We start from the raw sequence: 22,366 nt of genomic DNA, 5'->3' as shown, positions 1-22,366 counted from the left end.
GAAAGTGTTCAATTTCTTCGGCAAAATTTTATGCTATCTATGCCAATGTTGGATAAATAGATTAACTTGCTACTTTGTGTTAGTGTGATTGCAGACAAAATTGGGTTATTGATCTTGGGTATCAAGGTGAATTTGTCATAGTAATGGGCGCTTGTTTTTCCTCTTTAACAGCAGCTGGCTAATGATCACAAATAGGTTCTGATGATGTTGGGTAATGTTGGTCAAACAGTGCTGTATTGTGCAGAGCACATGGCAATGCTTGAAAACTAGAACATAGACAATTCCACTTCTTTGTAGTGTGCTTTGCCCAGGTTTGAAGTTGTGTTGCATCACCCATAAGCATTACATATGGCTGTCCTTTCATCATACCAAATTCTTTGCCAGCAGATCTAATAGATGGGACTGAGATAGAGAGCATAAACAAAAGAATGTTTTTCTGCTCCAGATACTCTCTCTTTTTTTTTTTTTTTTTTTTTTTTGTTACTTAAGTATCTGTGTAATGGCATTTGATATAGAGCCAAACACAAGGGCAGCCCCATTTAAGGTTTTCTTTCTTTCTTTCTTTCTTTTTCTTTCTTTCTTTCTTATGAGAGGGAGTACCACTTTGTTGTCCAGGCTGGAGTGCCATGTTGCGATCTCGGCTCACTGCAACCTCTGCCTCGTAGGTTCAAGCCATTCATCTGCCTCTGCCTCCTAAGTAGCTGGGATTAAAGGCATCCACCACCACGCCCGGCTGATTTTTGTATTTTTAGTAGAGATGGGGTTCACCATGTTGGTCTGGATTGTCTTGAACTCCCGACCTCAGGTGATCTTCCCACCTCAGCCTCCCAAGGTGCTGGGATTACAGGTGTGAGGTACTGTGCCCGACTTAAGGTTTTTGATACATTGATGATCACTCAGAAAACTTCAAGTTCCTAGTTATAGAAATGAATTCAACCACCAACACATCCCAGAAGCCCTGACATTAGGAAAAGAGATGGCCAACCATCTTTCACCCACTTCAAGTCCTTCAGGGATGATCTGGAATCTACTTGTGCTAACTGGTACCCAGGCACACATCAACCTGCCCAGACTACCAAATGCAGAAACAAGCCCAGTAGGAGCAGCTGTGCCTGGCTTGCCCACACACCTGTATCGTAGTGGCAGGCAAATGTCCTGGAAGCCTTTGTGTCCACACACTCATACCTACACGACATACACCTAGAGGAAAAGAGCTGAATATTCTTATTCACAAGAAAAGAGACCTGAATACAGGAACACTATGCTCATGCACACACAAAAGACACGCTTTGCATGTCCAGCCTTGCACACTTACACTTTCAGGTCTTGCCCCAGACTCCTGGACATCGGTTTGCTTTGCTTTGAGACATTCGCAAACTAGTTCTTCAATCCTGAGAGCGTCCTTAGTGTGGATAAAAGGCAACTTCCCTTAGTCTTTGCCTGTCTCTCCAACTTTTCTCTGCTCTGCGTTCGCTCAACTGCCAGGGGGCCGGGTGGCGCCGGCCAGCCGACCTCCCTCCCAGCAGTGCCCTCCCCGCCCCGCCCTTGTGCCGCGGGGCGGGGCCGAGCTGGCGGCCAGGAAATGCCCTGGAGTGTGTGTCACCTGTCCACGGTGACTTGTTGATTCCCGGGAGCGCCGCCTTTCCTGTCTGGGTCCCTGAGAGAACTGCCTTGCTCACCTGTGCCCCTGGCGCGGCCCTGGGGAGCTCCCGACAGACCGCCGGGATCGCTAGCTCTCCAGCTCTACAGCCATGAGCAAGTTGGGCAAATTCTTTAAAGGGGGAGGCTCTTCTAAGAGCCGAGCCGCTCCCAGTCCCCAGGAGGCCCTGGCCCGACTTCGGGAGACTGAGGAGATGCTGGGCAAGAAACAAGAGTATCTGGAAAATCGAATCCAGAGGGAAATCGCCCTGGCCAAGAAGCACGGAACTCAGAATAAGCCAGGTAGGCTGGGATCTGGCCCGCAGGCGGGAGTCCACCTGCCTCTAGCCCTTCCCTTGGGGACAGTCGGCCCACAGCACTGATGTCCCCAGGTGGCCAGGTTTGCTCCTGCAGCCTTTTCTACGAACTGGTACTGACTTTTAGGGTCGTGACTAGGATGAGTTGAGCTGGACGCTGGCCCTGATGGCAAAATACAAAGGGGCGCTAAAAATCTCAGTAATCAAGACGAACAATACTTTAATGCCATAGTTAAAGGACTCAGAACTAATGCCAAAAAAAGAAATGATGAACAAAATATCAAAATTTTAAATAAAGACAGGATTGATATTATTTTTTTCATTTGCCTTTAGCACTTACGTTGTTCTGTACAGCACTTCTTTATTTAAAATTCTCTTTTTAAAAATGTGATGCTTTGTTCATTGTGGATTTTTTGATATTTTGAATTAAAAAATATTGCATTAAAACATGATTTGTCTTGATTACTGAGCTTTTTTGCACCCCTGTAAATATTGCTCCTGGTTCAGCTCTTTCTAGGCCAGCCCTGCTGACTCCACTAACCACCAAGTTTTCTGCTGTATGTTTGTATATTAAATTACGCATTTTAACTTGCACCTAAATCTTCAGCAAAGCATATTCTATTCTAGTATATTGTGGTTTACCTTGCTCCTCAGCTGTCGAAAACTTTAGCTGGATGTTCTGCTGTTGAGGACTTAAAAAAAAAAAAAAGTAGAGAAATTAAATATTAAGTTTCCTATCACTGACTTTGGCACAAACAATGGGACTTTGAGTCAGTAATGATTCTTGGTGTTCCTGTTGCACCTTGAACACCTTGCTCTTTGCCAGAGTTAATTGGTTCCTTCAGTATAATCTCCTTCTACTGGAATCCTCTAAACAGCAGACGTGGCACATATAAAAACTCTGTGAGAAGCTGAAGTGATTTGCTCTTGTAACACCAGGTTAATGGCAGACACAGAAATGGAATTGGCAGTATAGGACTCTGCTTACCACCAAACTCAAATATTCACATCCTCCCTCCTGTTGGGCTTCTTTAGTCACAATGAAGCCTTGGGAAGGTTTGTCTCACTCTACAGGATGCTGCTATTGTTTAATGCAGGAAAGGAATGATGTCTCTAGGAGCTGACCTTGAGAATTCTGCCTCTCCCCATAAAGGTACCAGCTGATTTATGGCCCGCTTATTACCAACAATAAAAATCCTGTATTATTGCATATAACTTTTGTCCATATTATGGCCTGTTTTAGAGGTAAATGCTGATTTCTGCTTTTACTTTGTGTCTGAAAATATTCTGGGAAGTTATTCAATGTCAATTTCTAAAGAAAGACCATGTCATTATGGCTTGCTAAAAATGTTGTTGGTCATTTTGTTGCTTGGCCCTTCCTCTTCAGTTTGATACACACTCTGACCTTTGCTTAGTGTTTGTCAAGGGTTTTCTTCCCTTTGCCATCTCTTTGGATCTGTATATAGCTCTATTTATCGTGGTTGCTCAGCAAATATTATGGGTTTCTTTTTTTTTTTTTTGAGACAGAGTTTTGCTCTTGTTGCCCAGGCTAGAGTGTAATGACAATATCTCAGTTCACTGCAAACTCTGCCTCCCGGGTTCAAGTGATTCTCCTGCTTCAGCCTCCCGAGTAGCAAGGATTACAGGCATGTGCCACCACACCCGACTAATTTTGTATTTTTAGTAGAGACAGGGTTGGCAGATCCCGTCAGGCTGGTCTTGAACTCCTGACCTCAGGTGATCTGCCTACCTCGGTGTCCTAAAGTGCTGGGATTACAGGTGTGAGCCACCGCACCCAGCTGAAACAGATTTTAAAAATCTGAAAAATTGACCATTTGCTTCTAGGGAAGTGGTAAAAATGTAGATATACTTTTAAAGGCAGAGTGCAAAATAATGTGGGTTTTACCGATTTTTTTTTCCAGAAATATTCTTCAATTGGCAATGCACCAAAAATGGATCTCAATTTGACTTTATGAATAAAGACAAAAAAATTTAAAGACAATGCTAATTAAGACTACCAATCTAACTTCCTTAAATCAAGGACGTTATAGATCCAAGTATGAAGGGTGAATAACCTTTTTTTTTGAGACAAGGTCTCACCCTGTCCCCCAGGCTGGAGTACAGTGGCACCTTCTCGGGTTTCTGCAGCCTCCACCTCCTGTGTTCAAGTGATTATCCTGCCTCAACTTCCCAAGTAGCAGGGATTACAGGTGTGTACCACTATGCCTGACTGATTTTTGTACTTTTAGCAGAGATGGGGTTTCACCATGTTGGCCAAGCTGTTCTCAAACTCTGGACCTCAAGTGATCCTTTTGCCTTGGCCTCCCGAAGTGCTGGGATTACACGTGTGAGCCACTGTGCCCGGCCCTAATTTTTAATAGAAAAGTCATGAACTCTGTCGTCAGAAACTTCACTGGTGCTAGTTTCTAGAAACTCCCAAAGCTTCTAGAATGGCTCTGGGAGTAACAAGAGGCTGGTTAGCATGAGGTCATCTGTAATCTAAGCTATGGAAAGAATTCAATCTTAGGCCCATGCCTTGGTAACACACTCAATATCAGCACCTTCCATATAAGCCAGATAACTTCATATACTTCATAACTTCATGAAGATGGTTACTGTCTTCTGTTAGCCACCAAGTGATATAAAATTGTAAAATAAAACCTGATATTCTTAATACTAAATGGTCTGTAATTTATATGATAATCAGAGTGATATAATTTATGTGCATTTGAAATTTTATGAGAGATGGTTGGTCAGCTAACACTCTCTGAATGGCAAGCTAGCATTATATCAGAAAAGACCACAGTCCTAAGTCACTTCAGATTCCTTAAAGATCAGTTTCTCTATAACAACGGAAGCTTTGACAGCATTCCAAATTTCAAAATGAGTTTTACTGGTAAAATAGTAACTTTTAATTAGCACAATAAATGTTAAAAATAGGGCAGAGCATGGTGGCTCACGCCTATAATCCCAGCACCCTGGGGGGCTGAGGTGGGCAGATAACTTGAGGTCAGGAGATCGAGACTGACCTTACAAACTTGGTGAAACCCTGTACTAATTTTGTGCTAAAAGTACTAATTTTGTAATAAAAGTACAAAATCAGTCAGATGTGGTGGCACATGCCTGTAATTCCAGTTACTTGGGAGGATGAGGGAGAAGAATAGCTTGAACCTGAGAGGTGGAGGTCGCAGTGAGCAGAGATCGTGCCATTGCATTCCAGCCTGAGTGACAGAGTAAGACTACATCTCAATCAATCAATCAATCAATCAATGTATGTAAGAAATGGTGAATTTTTGGGGGGGGCAGGGTCTCGCTTTGTCACTCAGGCTGGATTGCAGTGGTATGATCAGGGCTCATTGCAGCCTTGACTACCTGGGCCCAAGTGATCCTTCTACCTCAGTTTCTTGAGTAGCTAGCACCACAGGCAGGCACTACCACACCCAGCTATTTAAATTTAAATTTATTTATTTATTTTTGTATAGATGAGGACTCCGTATGTTACCCAGACTGGTCTCAAACTCCTTGGCTCAAGCAATTCTGCCACAGCCTCCCAAAGTGCTGGGAAGAGCCACTGAGTATGGCCTCATTGGTGAAATTATAGATATTCTAAATATGTGGATTGCTAAAACAGTTTAGATATACTTCCAATACCCTCCCCCTACCCTCCCATGTATCAACAGGAGGTGAATCTACTAGGTGTATAATTAACACTAGAATGGTGCCTGAAACTAGATCTCAAATCAGTGCAGTGTCTGTCTAGTCTTTAGTTTATGTGGGTTTCTGATGGAGTGCACCTCTGACAGGGCACAGCAGGGAATATGGCTGTCTTCCTCAGTGAGCCTTTCAATGCAGGGTGAATTGGAGCGCCTGAAAGTACCTAGAGTTGGGACTTCATAGAGCTCATGGGACAGGCTGGCAAATTACTTTTATATGCTTGCCAGTGTATGTTTGTTTAATAATGTATATGCAGAATTTAGTCTGAAACTTGCTTTCATTACAACTCATAGCAAGGTGGTCCAGGAGTAGCTAATTCTCCTCCCTTCAAATTTATTACCATCATAATCTACCAAATTGAACCTGAATACACGTGACCAAATTGATTTTGCCACAGCTGCTATCCAAGGCTCTATTGATCCAAAAGAGTAACAGCTGGAGCTTAATTTATAATTTGGTTGAAAACTTTAAGAGGCCAGAAACTCTTGAATGCAGTTTATTTAGATTACTATGCTATAACTCTTGCTTTATAGGTAGTAATCTACTTTGTGGAAAAGCAAGCTTTTTATACATCATTTAATTTTTGGTTCTACTTCATCTGAGCCCTGTGTCTTAAAGTCACCTGGATGCATGGGGCTCACCCCCATTTATACTGATATAATTGGCTGGAGTGGGGATCAGACATCATTTTTTCTTAAGTGCCCCCACCTGATTCTGACCTGTGGGCCAGCATTAAGGAAGGGAAGCTTAAATCCATAGGAATGTTAATGATGTGAAAAATAAGATCTGTTCCTATCCCAGTGCTTCTGTCCTTAGGAGCTACAGAGTATCAATATCTCAGCACACTGCAGACCTCTCCTACCACACTGATCTGGCAACATGCCTTACAGGTCACCATTCCACCTATTTTTTTTTTTTTTTTTTTGCTTAAATATCCCAATCAATTTTTTTGCACATTTAGTAGAACGTATCTTGGTGTTATAGTTAAGAGCCTAGGCTTCAAAGCAGACAGCTAAATAAAGTCCTAGGTTTGATTTCCATCCCTGCCTGGCCACTTAATAGCTCTGTGACCCTAGACCAGTGCTTTTGCTTGTCTAATTCTGTTTTCTTATCTGCATAGCGGCAACGAGGACATAGATCTTCAGAGTTGCGGGGATGAATGGCATTATTGGGTGACATATTTGGTGCAATGCTTTATAAACATTAGCTCTCGGTATAAACTAATTACATTTTTAAAAGCTGTACTTGGCCCAATTTTGGCCAAATTTTGTCTTCTGGAATACCATCAAATAAATCTACTTCTTCTGTCCTATGAAGCCCTTTCACATATTTGATGGCAGCAATCAATTCCTCAAGTCTCTGTTTCTTGGCCCTGCCTTTTTCACCCTTCTCAGTGACCCCTCACTGTGCTGAGGTTTTCTCAGTAGGGGCAGGTCAGGTGTGAGGCAGGTGAGATCCGTAGGACACAATTGTGTGACCCTGAGAGTGAGCATCTCTTTATGCTTTGTACCCTACATGCCTCTTTGTCCCCCTGACCCTAGTCGTAGCTCTGTTGCTTGCCGTATCCCAGGCTTAGCAGCAACTCTAAATAAGTAAATACGTGAAAATGAGTGGATCTAGTCTGGGGTTATTCATGGGCTGATAAAGATTAATGGTTTCGATGGAGAGGAAGCAAATTTGGTCAAAACCCCTACTCAGCATCATTATACACGATTCCAGTGAAAATTGGGTTCGGAGGCTATTCTACCTCTTCATCAGATATCTGTCTGGTGAAGTGAGTCTCTAGAACAGAGAGTCCTCTATTGAATAAGGTCTCTCATTTTGAAGCCTGGGCTTTATTGGTAAGGATGAATTTGCTTTCAGAATCATGATGTGGACTTGATCTTCCTTGGAGAGGAGTGTGCACAATCCCATTCTTAGGTCAGTGGGAAGAACTTCCTCAGTCTCTTAATTTTGCTTTTTATTACGGTTGTCATAGAGCTGAGTTCTGCAGTCTTCAGACACTGCAGATCAGAAGGACATCTGTGTAAAGAGAGTCAGCTAGCTGAAAGTCAAACTAGTGATAGCAAAAACATGGCTCAGGTAAAATGACACAGCCATAGACTGCAAGAGCTTGATGAAAGTTCCCCTGGGAGATATAACTTACCTAGTAACCTTCATTCTTAAGACAATGTCTCAAAATGTGGTACTCAGATCACCTACATCAGAATTCTTTCTGTACATTTCACTCATAAGTATTCATTAAAAATTATAATTTAGTAGGTTAAGTATAGGGTCTAGAAATCTGAACTTTGAACAAGTAACTCAATGATCCCTTCCAGCTTTGAGAAGCTATGAATGAGCTGTTAAACTGGAAGGGATTACTCTCTATTCTGTTTTCTTCCTCACCCATTCGTATTGTTTCCCCCTTCCTCCATCATCACTCAGATAATTGGATGAAATATCTATCCACCTTCCCCTCTGCTTACTCTTTTTGTTTGTTTGTTTGTTTGTTTGAGATGGAGTCTCGCTCTGTCACCCGGCTCTAGTGCACTGGCATGATCTTGGCTCATTGCAACCTCCGCCTCCGGGTTCAAGTGATTCTCCTGCCTCAGGAGAGTGGGACTACAGGTGAGAGAGAACCTTCTCCCCAGTAGCTGGGACTACAGGTGCATGCCACCATGCCCAGCTAACTTTTTTTGTATTTTTAGTAGAGACAGGCTTTCACCTTGTTGGCCAGGATGGTCTCGATCTCTTGAACTCATGATCCACCCACCTCGGCCTCCCAAAGTGCTGGGATTATAGGCATGAGCCACCATGCCTGGCATGCTTGCTCTTGAAGAAACATTTAAAGAGCTTCTAAGAAGTCCTCAGATGTCCTCAATAGCCCCCTGAACCAGGTTTCTTCAGGGAAGTTCATGTTTCATATGGCACTATAACTCATGAAGGGTCTCAGACTTACCCAGTATTCAAATTAGAATCAGGCATTAAAATACATTGCTTTGTTTGCCTTTGATTATCTGATTATTTTCTACTCAGTATTCTAGGGCCTGGGAAAACAAAAAACAAAAAAACAAGTCTTATCCCTGGGGCATTAACAACCAATACCTAGGCCAGATCTTACTCCACAATCAACTGCCCCTTACCTGAAAAAGATAGATCAATGGAAACATGATCCTCTCCTCAATGATCCTTCATCCCCAGTTTTCCTCCCTTACCAGAAGCTCCACTTGGGCTTTCACCCCACAGTGGGAAAACCTAAGATATCTGCGCCTAGCCCTGGGAACTCTATTCACTTCAGCTGTTGTTTTAAAACTTTGAGCTTCCCCACTACCTCCTGTCCTCTCTGAGCCCTTGAAAAGGTCCAATATAGACTAACACTGTACTTGCACACTAAGGTGCTCGCCTGCGCAGAGTGGACTCGGCTTGTTATTTCTTTTGTTCTGTTAATACAGTTTCAGTTTGAATATGATTTTTCAGATACCCGTTTCCCTAGCTTTTTTTCCCACCGGATGTGGAAAGAGTTAAAACTCCCAGCTAAATTACTCCTCACATGCCCACTAAGCTGCACTTAGTATTTGACATTTATTCTATTAAACATCCTCTTATTTTCAGTTGTTTTAGAATTAAGATTTTAATTCCAATTTTATTGTCTTATATGCAAGCTATTTCTTTGAGTTACGTTAGCCACAAATTTGATCCGAAGCCTCTATTGTTGCTGTAGAAGTTGTTGTTAAAATATTGAGTAAGACTGAACCAAGGACAGAAACTTGGCATGCCACTAGAGACTTCACTTCAGGATGGCCTTTGCATGATAGCCACCATGTTTCAGCAGCTAAGGCGGCTGTCCCCAACCCTTTTGGCACCAGGGACCATTTTCTTGGAAGACAATTTTTCCAACGCTGTTGGGATATTGTAGGGGGGATGGTTTTGGAATTAAACTGTCCCACCTCAGATCGTCAGGTATTGAATTATCGTAAAAAATTCACAACCTAGATAGCTTGCAGGCGCAGTTCACAATAGGCTTTGCGCTCCTGTGAGAATCTAATGCCTCTACTGATGTAACAGGAGGCAGAGTTCAGGTGGTAATGCTTGGTGGCCTGTGGCTCACCTCCTGCTTTGCAGCCCAGTTCCTAACAGGACCATAAACTGGAGTTTGGGAACCCCCGCAGCTAAGGCATATCAACTGTTAGACAGATCAACACTCAATGAATTTAGGTGTTCATCTGGCTATAAATACACCTCACCCACATTTCTAGTCTTTTATCATCTTATTTCTCCAGCTTTTTCTCTTTTCTTCAACAATGCACTCAATATTCCTTGTGAATTATATTTCTAAAACTGAACTATATTCACACAACTGGGACTCACAAATGATGGCTTGTGAACTGATAGTGTGTTACCTTCATTAGATTCTCTGGAGAGCTTTTTAAAAATGCCACACCAGGAGATTCTGTTTCAAGGGATCTGGAATAAGATTCAGGATCTTGGCACTCAAAGCCCTCTGGGTGATTTTGAAGTGTGTAATGTTTGGAGGCCAGTGGATGGTTTATGATTTTTCCTTGAGTCAGTATCCAGTAACTCGAAGAAAAGAAGCCTATAAATTTTTTTTGATTTTTTTATAGCTGTGAACTCATTGGCTTAGAGTAATCATCATTTTCTAAATCCTTAGAAATTGGAGTATTTTTATTCTAAAATTTTGCTTTCAGTATATGTGGCACAGTTTGCTGATGGATTGTAGCAACTTCTATAAGAGCAATTGCTACTGTTTCTTATGTTATATAACATTACATCTAGTTTCCTTACATGAATTTGAAGCAGTATTGTAAATGTTTAAACATTTTATAATTATTCACTTACTACAAGGAAGAAAGGTGCTACATTTGGGGAAATATTTACATTAAGTAAATAATATAATTTCCTTCATTTATGCTATTTTGCAGTTTATTGAGTCAGCCAAAATAAGGTAGAATAAGTTAGAAAAGGTATTACTAACACCATGATTATGCCTAAGTCAGAGGATTACACAGTTTCAAGGAATTATGGCAGAATACTGTGAGCTTACCTACAGTTATTATTAGTATGGCTAGTTTGTTTCTCAGCATTTAGGACTACTTTTTTCAGGAGATTTTTTAAGGTAACAGAAAAGTACAAGATACTCTAACCAGTGATAAATAAGGCAAGGGATCTAATACTCAATTTAAAAATTACAAGGTTTGGATTTGGAGGTCAGCTTTGGAATGGGTAAGAATGAACTATTTTGGTATTCATTTTTTGTACTATGCCTAAGTATGTGTGAATCTATTTGTACTTTTTTTTTTTTTTTTTTTTTTTTTTTTTTGAGACGGAGTTTTGCTCTTGTTGCCCAGGCTGGAGTGCAATGGCGTGATCTCGGCTCACCGCAACCGCCGCCTCCCGGGTTCAGGCAATTCTCCTGCCTCAGCCTCCTGAGTAGCTGGAATTACAGGCACGCGCCACCATGCCCAGCTAACTTTTTGCATTTTTAGTAGAGACGGGGTTTCAACATGTTGACCAGGATGGTCTCGATCTCCTGACCTTGTGATCCACCCGCCTCGGCCTCCCAAAGTGCTGGGATTACAGGCTTGAGCCACTGTGCCTGGCCTTATTTGTACTTTTAAGGAAAAAAATTATCACATAACTTAAAATATAGAGGTAATATTGTTAATTTATTTTTAAATATCACATTCTCAATCTCCTTTAGTAAACTTAACTAGTTTTGTACTTTTTATGCATGCTGATAATTTTAGTTTCTCCTACTTTTTTTGATTATCATTTGATATGAGTTTTAATGAATACACAGTTTAAAAGTTTGCAGAAGAAGAAAAAATAAAATAAAAAACACAAACAAAAGCCTGGATTAAATATAAAACATATAGTATACCACTGTCTGAATAATTGACTTTTCCTGTGCTAGACATGTTGATTCTTTACTTCAAGCAACTGGTGCTAGTAGGGAATTGCTTATGGGAAGTATTTAGGACTCTGTCCAAAGTTTCTAAGATCGTGCTTTAAAGCAGTAAGGACTATTATACCTAGACCAGTGGCTCTTTTAACCACTGCTAAGCCCTTTTTTCAGGTATTTCTAATTTGTAGGAACTTCCAGGTAGTAGATGCGGGGAGAAGTCCCCACTACTATCGCTCTGCACAGCCTCCGTCATCTCTTCCCCAGTCTGGGAATCTAGTGACTTAAAATACCAACACTGTAATCACTACTTGCAAAACAAAACAAACCCAAAAAAAGCAAGCAAACAAGAATGGTAATTTAAAAGTTTCAGGCAAGGAAAAGTAGGTCATTCTCTGTTAAAAGATGGAAAGCCGTGCGTTAAAAGTTTAGAATTCTTGATTTAAAAATTAAAATTCAATACCAACCATCTAGCTTAAATGAAATAAAATTTACATGTGTATATTTAGTTTAGATGGATATTTGGAGGAATAAAATTATGCAATGAAATATTTAATAAGCACTTTGGACATTTAATCTTTCTGACTCTGTCACATGGGGTTATATGCTACATAGTCATACTGGGTGCGTCTTATTTGTCGTGGCAGTAATGTTGTTCAACAGGCCTTGCTAGCTTAGCAGGGCTATTTACATGATCATTTCTTTTCATATGTTTGATGTATATAAAGTGAAAGTAAATATAACCTTAGAGTTTGAACAAAGATATTATTGTAACTCAAAACTTCTACTGTATTAACTGTAAAAAAAAATTGTGACCATGGTCCTCTAATTTGTACATATTTCAAAGACCACATATGTAAGAGCCCATGTTTTATCATTTTGTAAGCAGTTTGAAAATGTTTACATATGAAAACTATATTGATTTGTTGGTGTTACTTGTATATGCAATCATTAAATAATAGTATAGTTCATCATCAATTTCAAGGTAAATCTATTCTTAAAGAATTTTATATACTAATAGTCAACTTGAGGAGCTATATATTTTTCAAGATTTGTTGACGTTAGTGTCTCAAAGGAATAGTCATAGAATCACAGACAGTGAGAATTGAGAGGGGCTAAAGGAATATAGTTTGCTGGTTCTCGAACTCAAGTGGTAGAGCACCTGCAAGCCACAGGCACAGTACTATGAAATACTGCTGCATCATATGACTAATGAATGCTTTTTTACAAGTAGACAATTGAACCATATTAAATACATACATAATACATTATATATAATAAATTACACCTGTAGGTACATACATCTAGCTTGTAAAACTAAGCATAATCAGCCATTTCTCAGTTTTTCTGTTAATATTTGCTGGTTTCTTTTTTTTTTTTTTTCCAGATAGTAAATATTTTTGGCTTTTTGGATCATCTCTCTCTCTTTTTTTTTTTTTTTTTTTTTTTAGGAAGAGGGAGAGAGAATGGGGGTATTGATTTATTGCCCGGGCTAGAATGCAGTCCAAATATGGGTATGCCTATAATTGTCCTTAATAATGGAGACATAGAAGAAAATGAGGGAAGGGAATAACAAACAAGGAGCCAATCAACATTTCATTTAAACTTCTAAGTTGATATGATGTGGTACTGATAAGAGTGTATATTTTGTGTATTTAAAGTGGAGAGTTCTATAAATGTTAATTACATTTACTTGTTCCAGATCTGAGTTCAAGTCCTGGATATCTTTGTTAATTTTCTGTTTCATTGATCTGTCTAATATTAATGTTGAAGTCTCCCACTATTATTGTGTGGGAGTCTAAGTCTCTTTATCAGTTTTGTATGTCTGGGTATTTCTGTATTGGGTGCATATATATTTAGGATCTTTAGCTCTTGTTGTTGCATTGATCCTTTTATCATTATGTAACGTCCTTCTTTGCTTCTTTTGATCTTTGTTGCTTTAACGACTATTTTATTAGAGGCAAAAATTGTAACTTCTGCTTTTTATTTATTTATTTTAGCTCTCTGTTTGGTTGGTAAATCCTTCTCCATCCCTTGTTTTGAGTCTTTGTGTATCCTTGAATGTGAGATGGATCTGGATGCAGCATACTGATGGGTTTTAGTTTTTTATCCAAATTGCCTGTCTGTCTTTGGATTGGGGGATTTAGTCAATTTAAATTTAGAATTAATAATGATATATGTGAATTTACTACTGCCATTTAATATTAGCTGGCTATTTTGCCCATTAGTTGATGTAAATTCTTCATTATATTGATGCTCTTTACTTTTTGGTATTTTTTAGAAAGGCTGATACTGTTTGTTCCTTTCTATGTGTAGTGGTTCTTTCAGAAGCTCTTGTAAAGCAGGCCTGGTGGTGATGAAATCTCTGAGTGCTTGCTTGTTCACAAAAAAATTTATTTTTCCTTCACTTATGAAGCTTAGTTTGGCTGGATGTGAAATTCTTGGTTGAAAGTTCTTTTCTTTAAGAATGTTGAATATTGGTCCCCACTCTCTTCTGGCTTGTAGGGTTTCTGCTGAGAGATCTGCTAAGTCCGATAGGCTTCCCTTTGTGGGTAACCTGACCTTTCTCTCTGGCTCCCCTTAGTATTTTCTCCTTCATTTCAACCCTGGTGAATCTGACGATTATGTGCCTTGGAGTTGCTCTTCTTGAGGAGTATCTTTGTGGTGTTCTCTGTATTACCTGGAGTTGAATATTATCCTTCCTTACTAGGTTGGGAAAATTTTCCTGAATAATATCCTGAAGCATATTTTCCAGCTTGGATTCATTCTCTTCGTCACATTCAGGTACACCTATCGAGCGTAGATTAGGTCTTTTCACATAGTCCCATATTTCTTGGAGACTTGGCTCATTCCTTTTTATCCTTTTTTCTCTAATCTTGTCTTCTTGTTCTATTTCATTGAGTTGGTCTTCGACCTCTGATATCCTTTCTTCTGCTTGATCAATTCGGCTGTTAAAACTTGGGCATACTTCACGTAATTCTCATATTGTGTTTTTCAGCTCCATCAATTCACTTATTTTCCTCTCTGAATTGTGTATTCTTGTTAACATTTCGTCAAACCTTTTTTCAAAATTCTTAGTTTCTTTGGATTGGGTTAGAACAAGTTCTTTTAATTCACAGAAGTTTCCTATTATCCACCTTTTGAAGCCTGCTTCTGTAATTGGGACACACTCGTTCTCCATCAAGCCTTGTTTCGTTGCTGATGAGGAACTGTGATCCCCTGCTGAGGGAGAGGCATTCTGATCTTGGGTATTCTCAGCCTTTTTTGTCTGTTTTCTTCCCTTCGTTGTAGATTTATCCATCTGTGGTCTTTATGATTACCGTCTTTGTAATTGGGTTTCTGAGTGGACGTCCAACTTATTGAATCTCAGCGCCGAAATCTGAGCAACCCACTGTGCCGACTAAATCAGCGGCGTTAAGATTGATGGTGCTTTTCTGACTCTGCACCAAGAACCGAAGCTCCGAGGCGCCGGCAAAACCACATCGCAGGTTACAAGAGTCGCGCTGGCGACCCGTGGGGCTCCTCCGCTGGGAATCTCCTGATGCGTGAGCAAAAGAATTCATGTGAATGTGTGGCGTCCTCTCGTTCTTTGCGCTTTCACTGGAAGCTACAGGCCCGAGCTGCTAGTGATCAGCCATCTTGGCTCTCTCTCTTGCTGGTTTCATATTTATACTTAAAAAAATTCTAGATGATAACAGGCCCACAAAGTTTATCGATTTGTGGGGTTATAAATAATACTGACAGCAAATTTAAAACTCATTCATTCAATTAGTTATATATTCTGACTGGTATCAAACAATTAATTGGGTTTTTACAAAGAGTATCAAATAGATTTTAATTAATGTATTGGTATGTTGGTGAAATATGTTAATTCCTCTTGCCCAGCAATTGACTTCTGAAGCAATTAATTACAAGAGATGAGAATTTCAGTGAGTATTTAAAATAAGTCTTTTATGAAAGCATTTCTTCCTTTTTTGACAACTCAAGGTTGAGAGCACTTTTATATCATGAACTTCCCTTCTCTGATTTACCTTCTTTCATATTCTCTTGCATGATATCCTGGTAGCAAGAATTGCCTCATCTTCAAAAACAACCTCCAGCTCTTTAGAATGAGGAGCATCATTTCTGTTGGAAAATAACCTTGATTTCCTTTGCCCATTTGCTATCTCTGGAGAAGGGAGAGGGCACTGATTATTCAACCTGTTTTTCTCCTCTTTTATGCGTTATAATGTTAATCAATCACCTTTTTTAAACACAAAATTCAGTCCAAAGTTACTACCTTGCTTATAGCAATACTGCACTTCCAAATGCCCTTAGAATATCTCTTATTTACTTTCTTCAATCTCATTCCTTTTTACTGCTTTCTTGGGCATCTGCTTAAGCATTATATAATCCTATATATCACTGTCGTGTGTTAGTCTTCTTCTAGATTGCAATTTACCCTCGATGTGACATTTAATATTGGTGAGACCTCCAAAAATATGGAGGTTACATATAAGATTCAGCTGCTGTGGCAAGCTGGATTGCAAACCTTTAAAATGAAGATGTACTCTATATTTGAGGTTTATAGTCCCTGATTCCTAATATATTTCAGCCAGAAACTTTTTATTGGTATGAGATTTGTAGTAGGAGAAAGGGCTGGGGAATGGAAGGAACACATTGTGTTCCTTCCTTTTTCATCATTCATGTTCTTTATTTATCAGGGTATTGAGTATACATATAGACAGTCACTGAGGACTTCATCCACATACAAGAAATGTTGCCATGTATGAAAAGAAATGATAATGTAAATAGAACTGCTCACTGAGCAAGGCCTGTTGAACAAGGTTACTGCTACAGTGATGTCTGTGAAGCCTTCCCTTACCCTCCAGAGAGAGCCTGTAAATTACTCTGCATACCCACTGTACATTGTACATGTCTCTTCTTATTCTCCTCTATGTCTTCTCTACTACTTGAAGTGAAGAATATAACTTACACATGTTAGTATCCCTCGGCACAGTGCCTATAGCATAGTAGATGCTTAATAAATGCCTGGGGGAATGATGAATAGGTGATTGCCCATTTCATATTTTGTCTCTCTCTGAGATTGTAGCCTTATTTCTTTGTCCCTCTAGTGCCTAACACAGTGCCAGGGATGTTGTAGATCTTTAATATATATACTTGTTAAGTGGCTGAAATGAATGAATAAAGAGTAATTTTTAAAAGTCAAGAAGTTCAGTGAAATTCATCTTGGGATGCCCCTGGCCAAATGAGTGTTAAAATTTTCTAATATTTCCCCGGTTGTTCTCAATCCCACCGGTGACATTGAGCAGATATATTTTGTTTTTATTCCATTTGGGAAATATCTATGATGATGCTTATTCAGATTCTGCTTTTCAAAAATTAAAACAATGTGCCATAAATAGAAGGTATTGTTTAATTAATGAGGTGAGTTTGTATATGAGCAAGAACAGGGCTTACACTAAAGTTCCTCAAATAAAACATGATCACAAACCTTCCCAGTTAAAAGCAAACAATGACATAAGCAATTATGTGTGACATATATTCTTAAGCATTCTCATACCTGGGCACTCTTCAGAGCCTCATCTTTTAGCTCTTCTCTAGAGATCATTCCTGGGACAGAGAAGAGCTATTACAATGCAGTTTCATATTTAAAAAACAGGTTTGTCAGTGTTCACTGGATATGATGGTTCCTAAAAGGTTCTTCCTGTGTGCTGACTAATGGATTAACAATGCACACATTTATGTACCCCAAATGAATGAAGAACAGGTTGACTTTTAAAACTGAGATGACTGGCTGGGTGCGGTGGCTGATGCCTGTAATCCCAGCACTTTGGGAGGCCAAGGCAGGTGGATCACAAGGTCAGGAGTTCTAGACCAGCCTGACCAACATGGTGAAACCCTGTCTCTACTAAAAATGCAAAAAGTAGCCAGGCAAGGTGGCATGCACCTGCAATCCCATTGGGAGGCTGAGGCAGGAGAATTGCTTGTGAACCTGGGAGTTGGAGGTTGCAGTGAGTCGAGATTGTGCCACTGCACTCCAGCCTGGACAATAGAGTGAGACTCCATCTCAAAAAAAGAAAAAAACAAAACAAAACAAAAAACCAAGACACTCTATACATTATATGAGCAATGACATTGAATCTCTTTTCTGCCATTTTTATTATTTGGCATAAATGACTGAAAGCCTTCCTCCCTGGGCAGCATAGTAGAGTTGCACAGGGCCGGTTAAATTGGTTCAAGTGGGTAATTCTTGCATTCTATTTCCTGTCCCCAGTGGGCTGTCATAAGGACTCTTACTGTATACTGTTGGCAATAATACATAAAGGACACTGTTCTGCAACTCCACTGCTGAAGGAACATCACTGTTATGTAAGAAGACAAAACCCCTGGCTGTTTCTCTACCACAAAGGAATACAATAGATCCCTTTGTCTTAGACAGAATATTGTCCAGGTATCACCAGCTGCTTAAAAGCACATGCAGGAGTTTGAAAGATTGAATTGCATCTTCCACACAGGTTAAATTTCACAGCCCTGAAAAATGTCCTTCTTTGCCAAATCAGGAACAATGCTCGATTTGCAGAATTTTTGCTTGCCTTTGAAAAAATACGGCTGCTTCTTTCCCAGATTGTTTGCTAGGGAACAAGTCTAAGGCCTGTCCAACTCATGATGTATCAGTGGCATCATCAGTTTATGTAAGACAGCTCACCAAGAGACTCACATACTTGGCTATTTGAAACAAAAGCCTCCTGTCTTTATGTTTGGGAGAAGCTAACTTGCCAGGCAGAAATCATAGTAAATGTCAGGTATCCTAGGACCAGCCATGCAGAAGTTACTGGTTTCATTCATGCAAGGTTTTTAGAAAAATATAAAGTAGCATGTAAATATTTGGGAATTTTGTATGTAAATTGAGATTTCTGGCTTCTTCTGAACATGTGGTAGGCTGGGACTACAGGTCTGCAAGGCAGCTTGGCTCCGAATCCCAGCAGTGCTGCTTCCCTTAGATCAGGTTTATGCTCCCAGGTCACTGGTGTCTCCAGTTCTTCCTCTTGACTCCCTTATACTGAGGCCAGTGTTTGTTGTTCTATGTTGCCGCTACTGCACTAGTTTTTATTTTTATAGAAGACAAACATTTCTCTCTTTTTCTTTCTTTCTCACAGGAGAAAAAATAAAGAAGGCCTTTTTCCCAACCTTCTTGCTCCTTCACTTAATTTCATTACCTCCCTGGCTCCTTCTGAGTTTGGGTCTCTGGTTGGGCCAATATGTAGTGTGTGGCATAGGAATTACAGTATAAGTTGAGATCCTAAGTGTTGGTGAATTTTAAATTTTCCCCCAATATTTTGAAAAGCAGAAACCATATGTTAACATAGATGTTTAAAATTATGTCCAAATCAGAAATTATTACTAATGGCTAACAATTGTAAGGTTTGGTGTCCTACCATGAGAGTCTCACCATTTGGTTCTGACAGTCTACAAAGGAAGTGATAATGATGAGGATCCCTAATATTTAGTAATTACTCACTATGTGCCACTGCACTGAATTTATAAATGCTATTTCATTTAATTCTCAACAACCAAATGAGTTACATCTCCATTGTTCAGTAAGCAACTTAGGTAAAGCCACATAGCCTTATATGTGAATGAGGGAGCCCAGATTTGAAGGTAAACCACTCTAGAGCATGATGTTCTATTGCTGTCTTCCAGGCATTATTGTTCTTGTCATTCAGGTGAAAGAACGTCACTTAAGATGAGTTCAGGTCATGCATCACAATTATTACACACAGGTATTAAGTGGTTTAGGTAGAATCGAAACATAGGTCTCAAGCTCCAGAGCTCCATTCTTTATACCATATTGCTTTTCTAGATTTTCAGAACGTTATCTAAAATTAATTTTTGCTAAGAAATATAACATATTTTTAAATGGAGTTTAAATGGAGAACTTAAAAATGTTGCAAAAAAAAATGTTTAGGATCAATGGATGGATACCAGTCCGGTTTCAGATATGTATAGTCACTGAACCAGCCTGACGAGTCAGGGAGGACATGCATTCTGAACATTCCACTGCCGGCTATGTTGGGTAGAGTTTAGCTATATAGATGTGGAGTTTAGCTTCTTAGGATACTCTAATGAATAATATTGTTTTCTTTACCTATTGAAATGGAGAAATGTTTTGTAATATTATGTTTCGATGTTTCGGTTATGATGAGTTATGATAAAGCAAATGGGTACTTTGTTATACAGTAGTCTGAAAAATAAGACATGCAAGCCCAATAATTAAGAATGTTATATAAATTGCTATTATTTATTTAGTTGCTACATCTCTACCATTTACAGGGCCTGGATAAGGTGTTTTCCATAAATCATTACTAATTCTTCTAATCACCCAGCCTGATATAATCCCTATTTCCAGAACAGCAAACTAAAGCTCAAAGAAGGGATGTGGCTTGCCTGAGAACACACATCTGTAAAGACGTGATAGAGGAATTTGCACTCTGGTGTTGAGAGGCCACACTCATTATATCATGCTGTTTTTATCTGATGTGCAAAGTTATCAAATTTGTTCACTTAATATCTATTCATTTGATTTCTGTAAAATGGCATATATCTACTCTTGGGATTCTTGTGAGAATTAAATGACATAAATCATATAATGCACATAAAGCACTTATCACCAATTTAACACATGGAAAATGCTCCATAAATGTTAGTTTTTGTTATGTATTTTGTTGGCCAGGTACCAGGAACTAGACAAGGTGCTGGGGAAACAGGTAAGTAAGATGTTCTATCTTTTCTCCAAGGGCTTATAATTAGGCATAAGCCCTTGGAGAAAAGATAGAACATCTTATATATAAGGAGAGGTGAGGTAGAATAGATCATATAAGGAGAGGTGAGGTAGAAGAGATTTTACAAATAATTCTACTATAGTGCGATAAATGCACCAGCAGACATGGATCCACAGATCAGCTGGTCATTATCCCTGTGTGGTGAGGAAAATCCTCACATAGCTCTGATTATTAATGTGGTAAGCCTCTTTTTTTCAACTTTTATTTTAGGTTAATAGGTACATGTGCAGGTTTGTTACATGGGTAATCTACATCGTTGGGGTTTGGTGTACAAATGATTTTGTCACCCAGGTAGTGAGCATAGTAACCAATAGGTTTGTTTGACCCTTAACCTCCTTCCACCCTCCCCTCTCAATTAAGCTCTGGTGTTTATTGTTACCATCGTGTCCATGGGTACGGCTCCCACTTATAAGCGAGAATGTGCGGTATTTGGTTTTCTGTCCCTGCATTAATTCACTTAGGACAATGGCCTCCAGCTATATCCATGTTGCTGCAAAGCCTATAATTTCATTTTTTAATGGCTGCATAGTATTTTGTGGTGTATACCTACCACATTTTACTGGTCCAATTCATGGTTGATGGGCATCTATGTTGAGTCCATGTCTTTGCTATTGTGAATAGTGCTGTGATGAACATAAGGGTGGGTACATGTGTCCTTTTAGTAGAACAATTTATATTCCTTTGGCTATATACCTAGTAATGAGAGTGCTGGGTTGAATGGTAGTTCTGTTTTAAGTTCTTTGAGAAACCTCAAAACTGCTTTCCACAGGGGCTGAACTGATTTACATTCCTACCAGCTCCATATAAGTATTCTATTTACTCCACAATCTTGCCAACATTATTTTTTGACTTTTTAAACATAGCCACTCTGACTAGTGTGAGATTGTATCTCATTGTGATTTTAATTTATATTTCTCTAATGATTAGTGATGTTGAACTTTTTTTATATGCTTGTTGGTTACATGTATGTCTTTTTTTGAGAAGTGTCTGTACATGTCTTTTGTCCACTTTAAAATGAGGTTACTTGTTTATTGCCTGTTGAGTTGTTTCAATTTGTTATAGATTCTGTATATTAGACCTTTGCCAGATGCATAGTTTGTTAATATCCCTATCCTGTAGGTTGTCTGCTTACTCTATTGATAGTTTATTTTGCCATGTAGAAACTCTTTAATTGGATCCCACTTGTCTATTTTGTTTTTGTTACAATTGCTTTTGGAGACTTTAAAATGAAATCTTTGCCGAGGCATATGTCCAGAATGGTATTTCCTAGGTTTTCTTCTTCGGTTTTTATAGTTTTAGGTCTTACATTTAACTCTTTAATCCAATTTGAGTTGATCTTTGTACATGATAACAGGAAGGGGTCTAGTTTCAATCTTCCAAAAGTGGGTAGCCAGTTATCGCAGCACCATTTATTGATTATGGAGTTCTTTTCCCATTACTTGTTATTGTTGGTTTTGTTAAAGATCAAATGGTTGTAGGTCTGTAGTTTTATTTCTAGGTTCTCTATTCTGTTCCATTGGTCTATGTGTCTGTTTCTGTACCAGTACCATGCTGTTTGAGTTACTATAGCCTTATAATATTGTTTAAAGTCAGGTAGTGTGGTACCTTTAACTTAGTTCTTTTTACTAAGCATTACTATGGCTATTTGGACTCATTTTTAGTTCCCTATGAATTTTAGTATACATTTTTTTCCAGTTCTATGAAAAATGATATTGGTAGTTTAATAGGAATAGTATTGAGTCTGTACATTGTTTTGGGCAGTATGACCATTTTAGCAATATTGATTCTTCCCATACATGAGCATGGAATTTTTTCCATTTGTTTGTAGCATCTCTGATTTTTTTCAGGAGTGTTTTGTAATTCTGTGATACGATTTGGCTGTGTTCCTATCCAAATCTCATCTTGAATTGTAGTTCTCATAATCTCAATGTGTCATGGGAGGGACCAAATTG

General features: G+C 39.2%; 1 protein-coding gene across 5 annotated transcripts in view; it reads left to right on the top strand.

Moving 5' to 3' along the window:
- Positions 1 to 1,584: 1,584 nt before the first annotated feature.
- The window catches only part of CHMP4C (charged multivesicular body protein 4C), an 86,324-nt gene continuing 65,542 nt past the window's right edge, over positions 1,585 to 22,366 (top strand). For all 5 annotated transcript variants that reach the window (XM_074386936.1, XM_074386939.1, XM_074386938.1 and 2 more), the window contains exon 1: positions 1,585 to 1,941. In XM_074386936.1, coding sequence (XP_074243037.1) covers positions 1,752 to 1,941 — 190 coding nt within the window. In that variant the 5' untranslated portion in view covers positions 1,585 to 1,751. The remainder of the gene's footprint in view (positions 1,942 to 22,366) is intronic.

This window comes from Saimiri boliviensis, chromosome 15 (assembly GCF_048565385.1).
Source record: "Saimiri boliviensis isolate mSaiBol1 chromosome 15, mSaiBol1.pri, whole genome shotgun sequence".
NCBI lineage: Eukaryota > Metazoa > Chordata > Mammalia > Primates > Cebidae > Saimiri > Saimiri boliviensis.
Note: the sequence above shows the minus strand (reverse complement) of the source record. Positions and strands in the feature narration are given on the sequence as shown.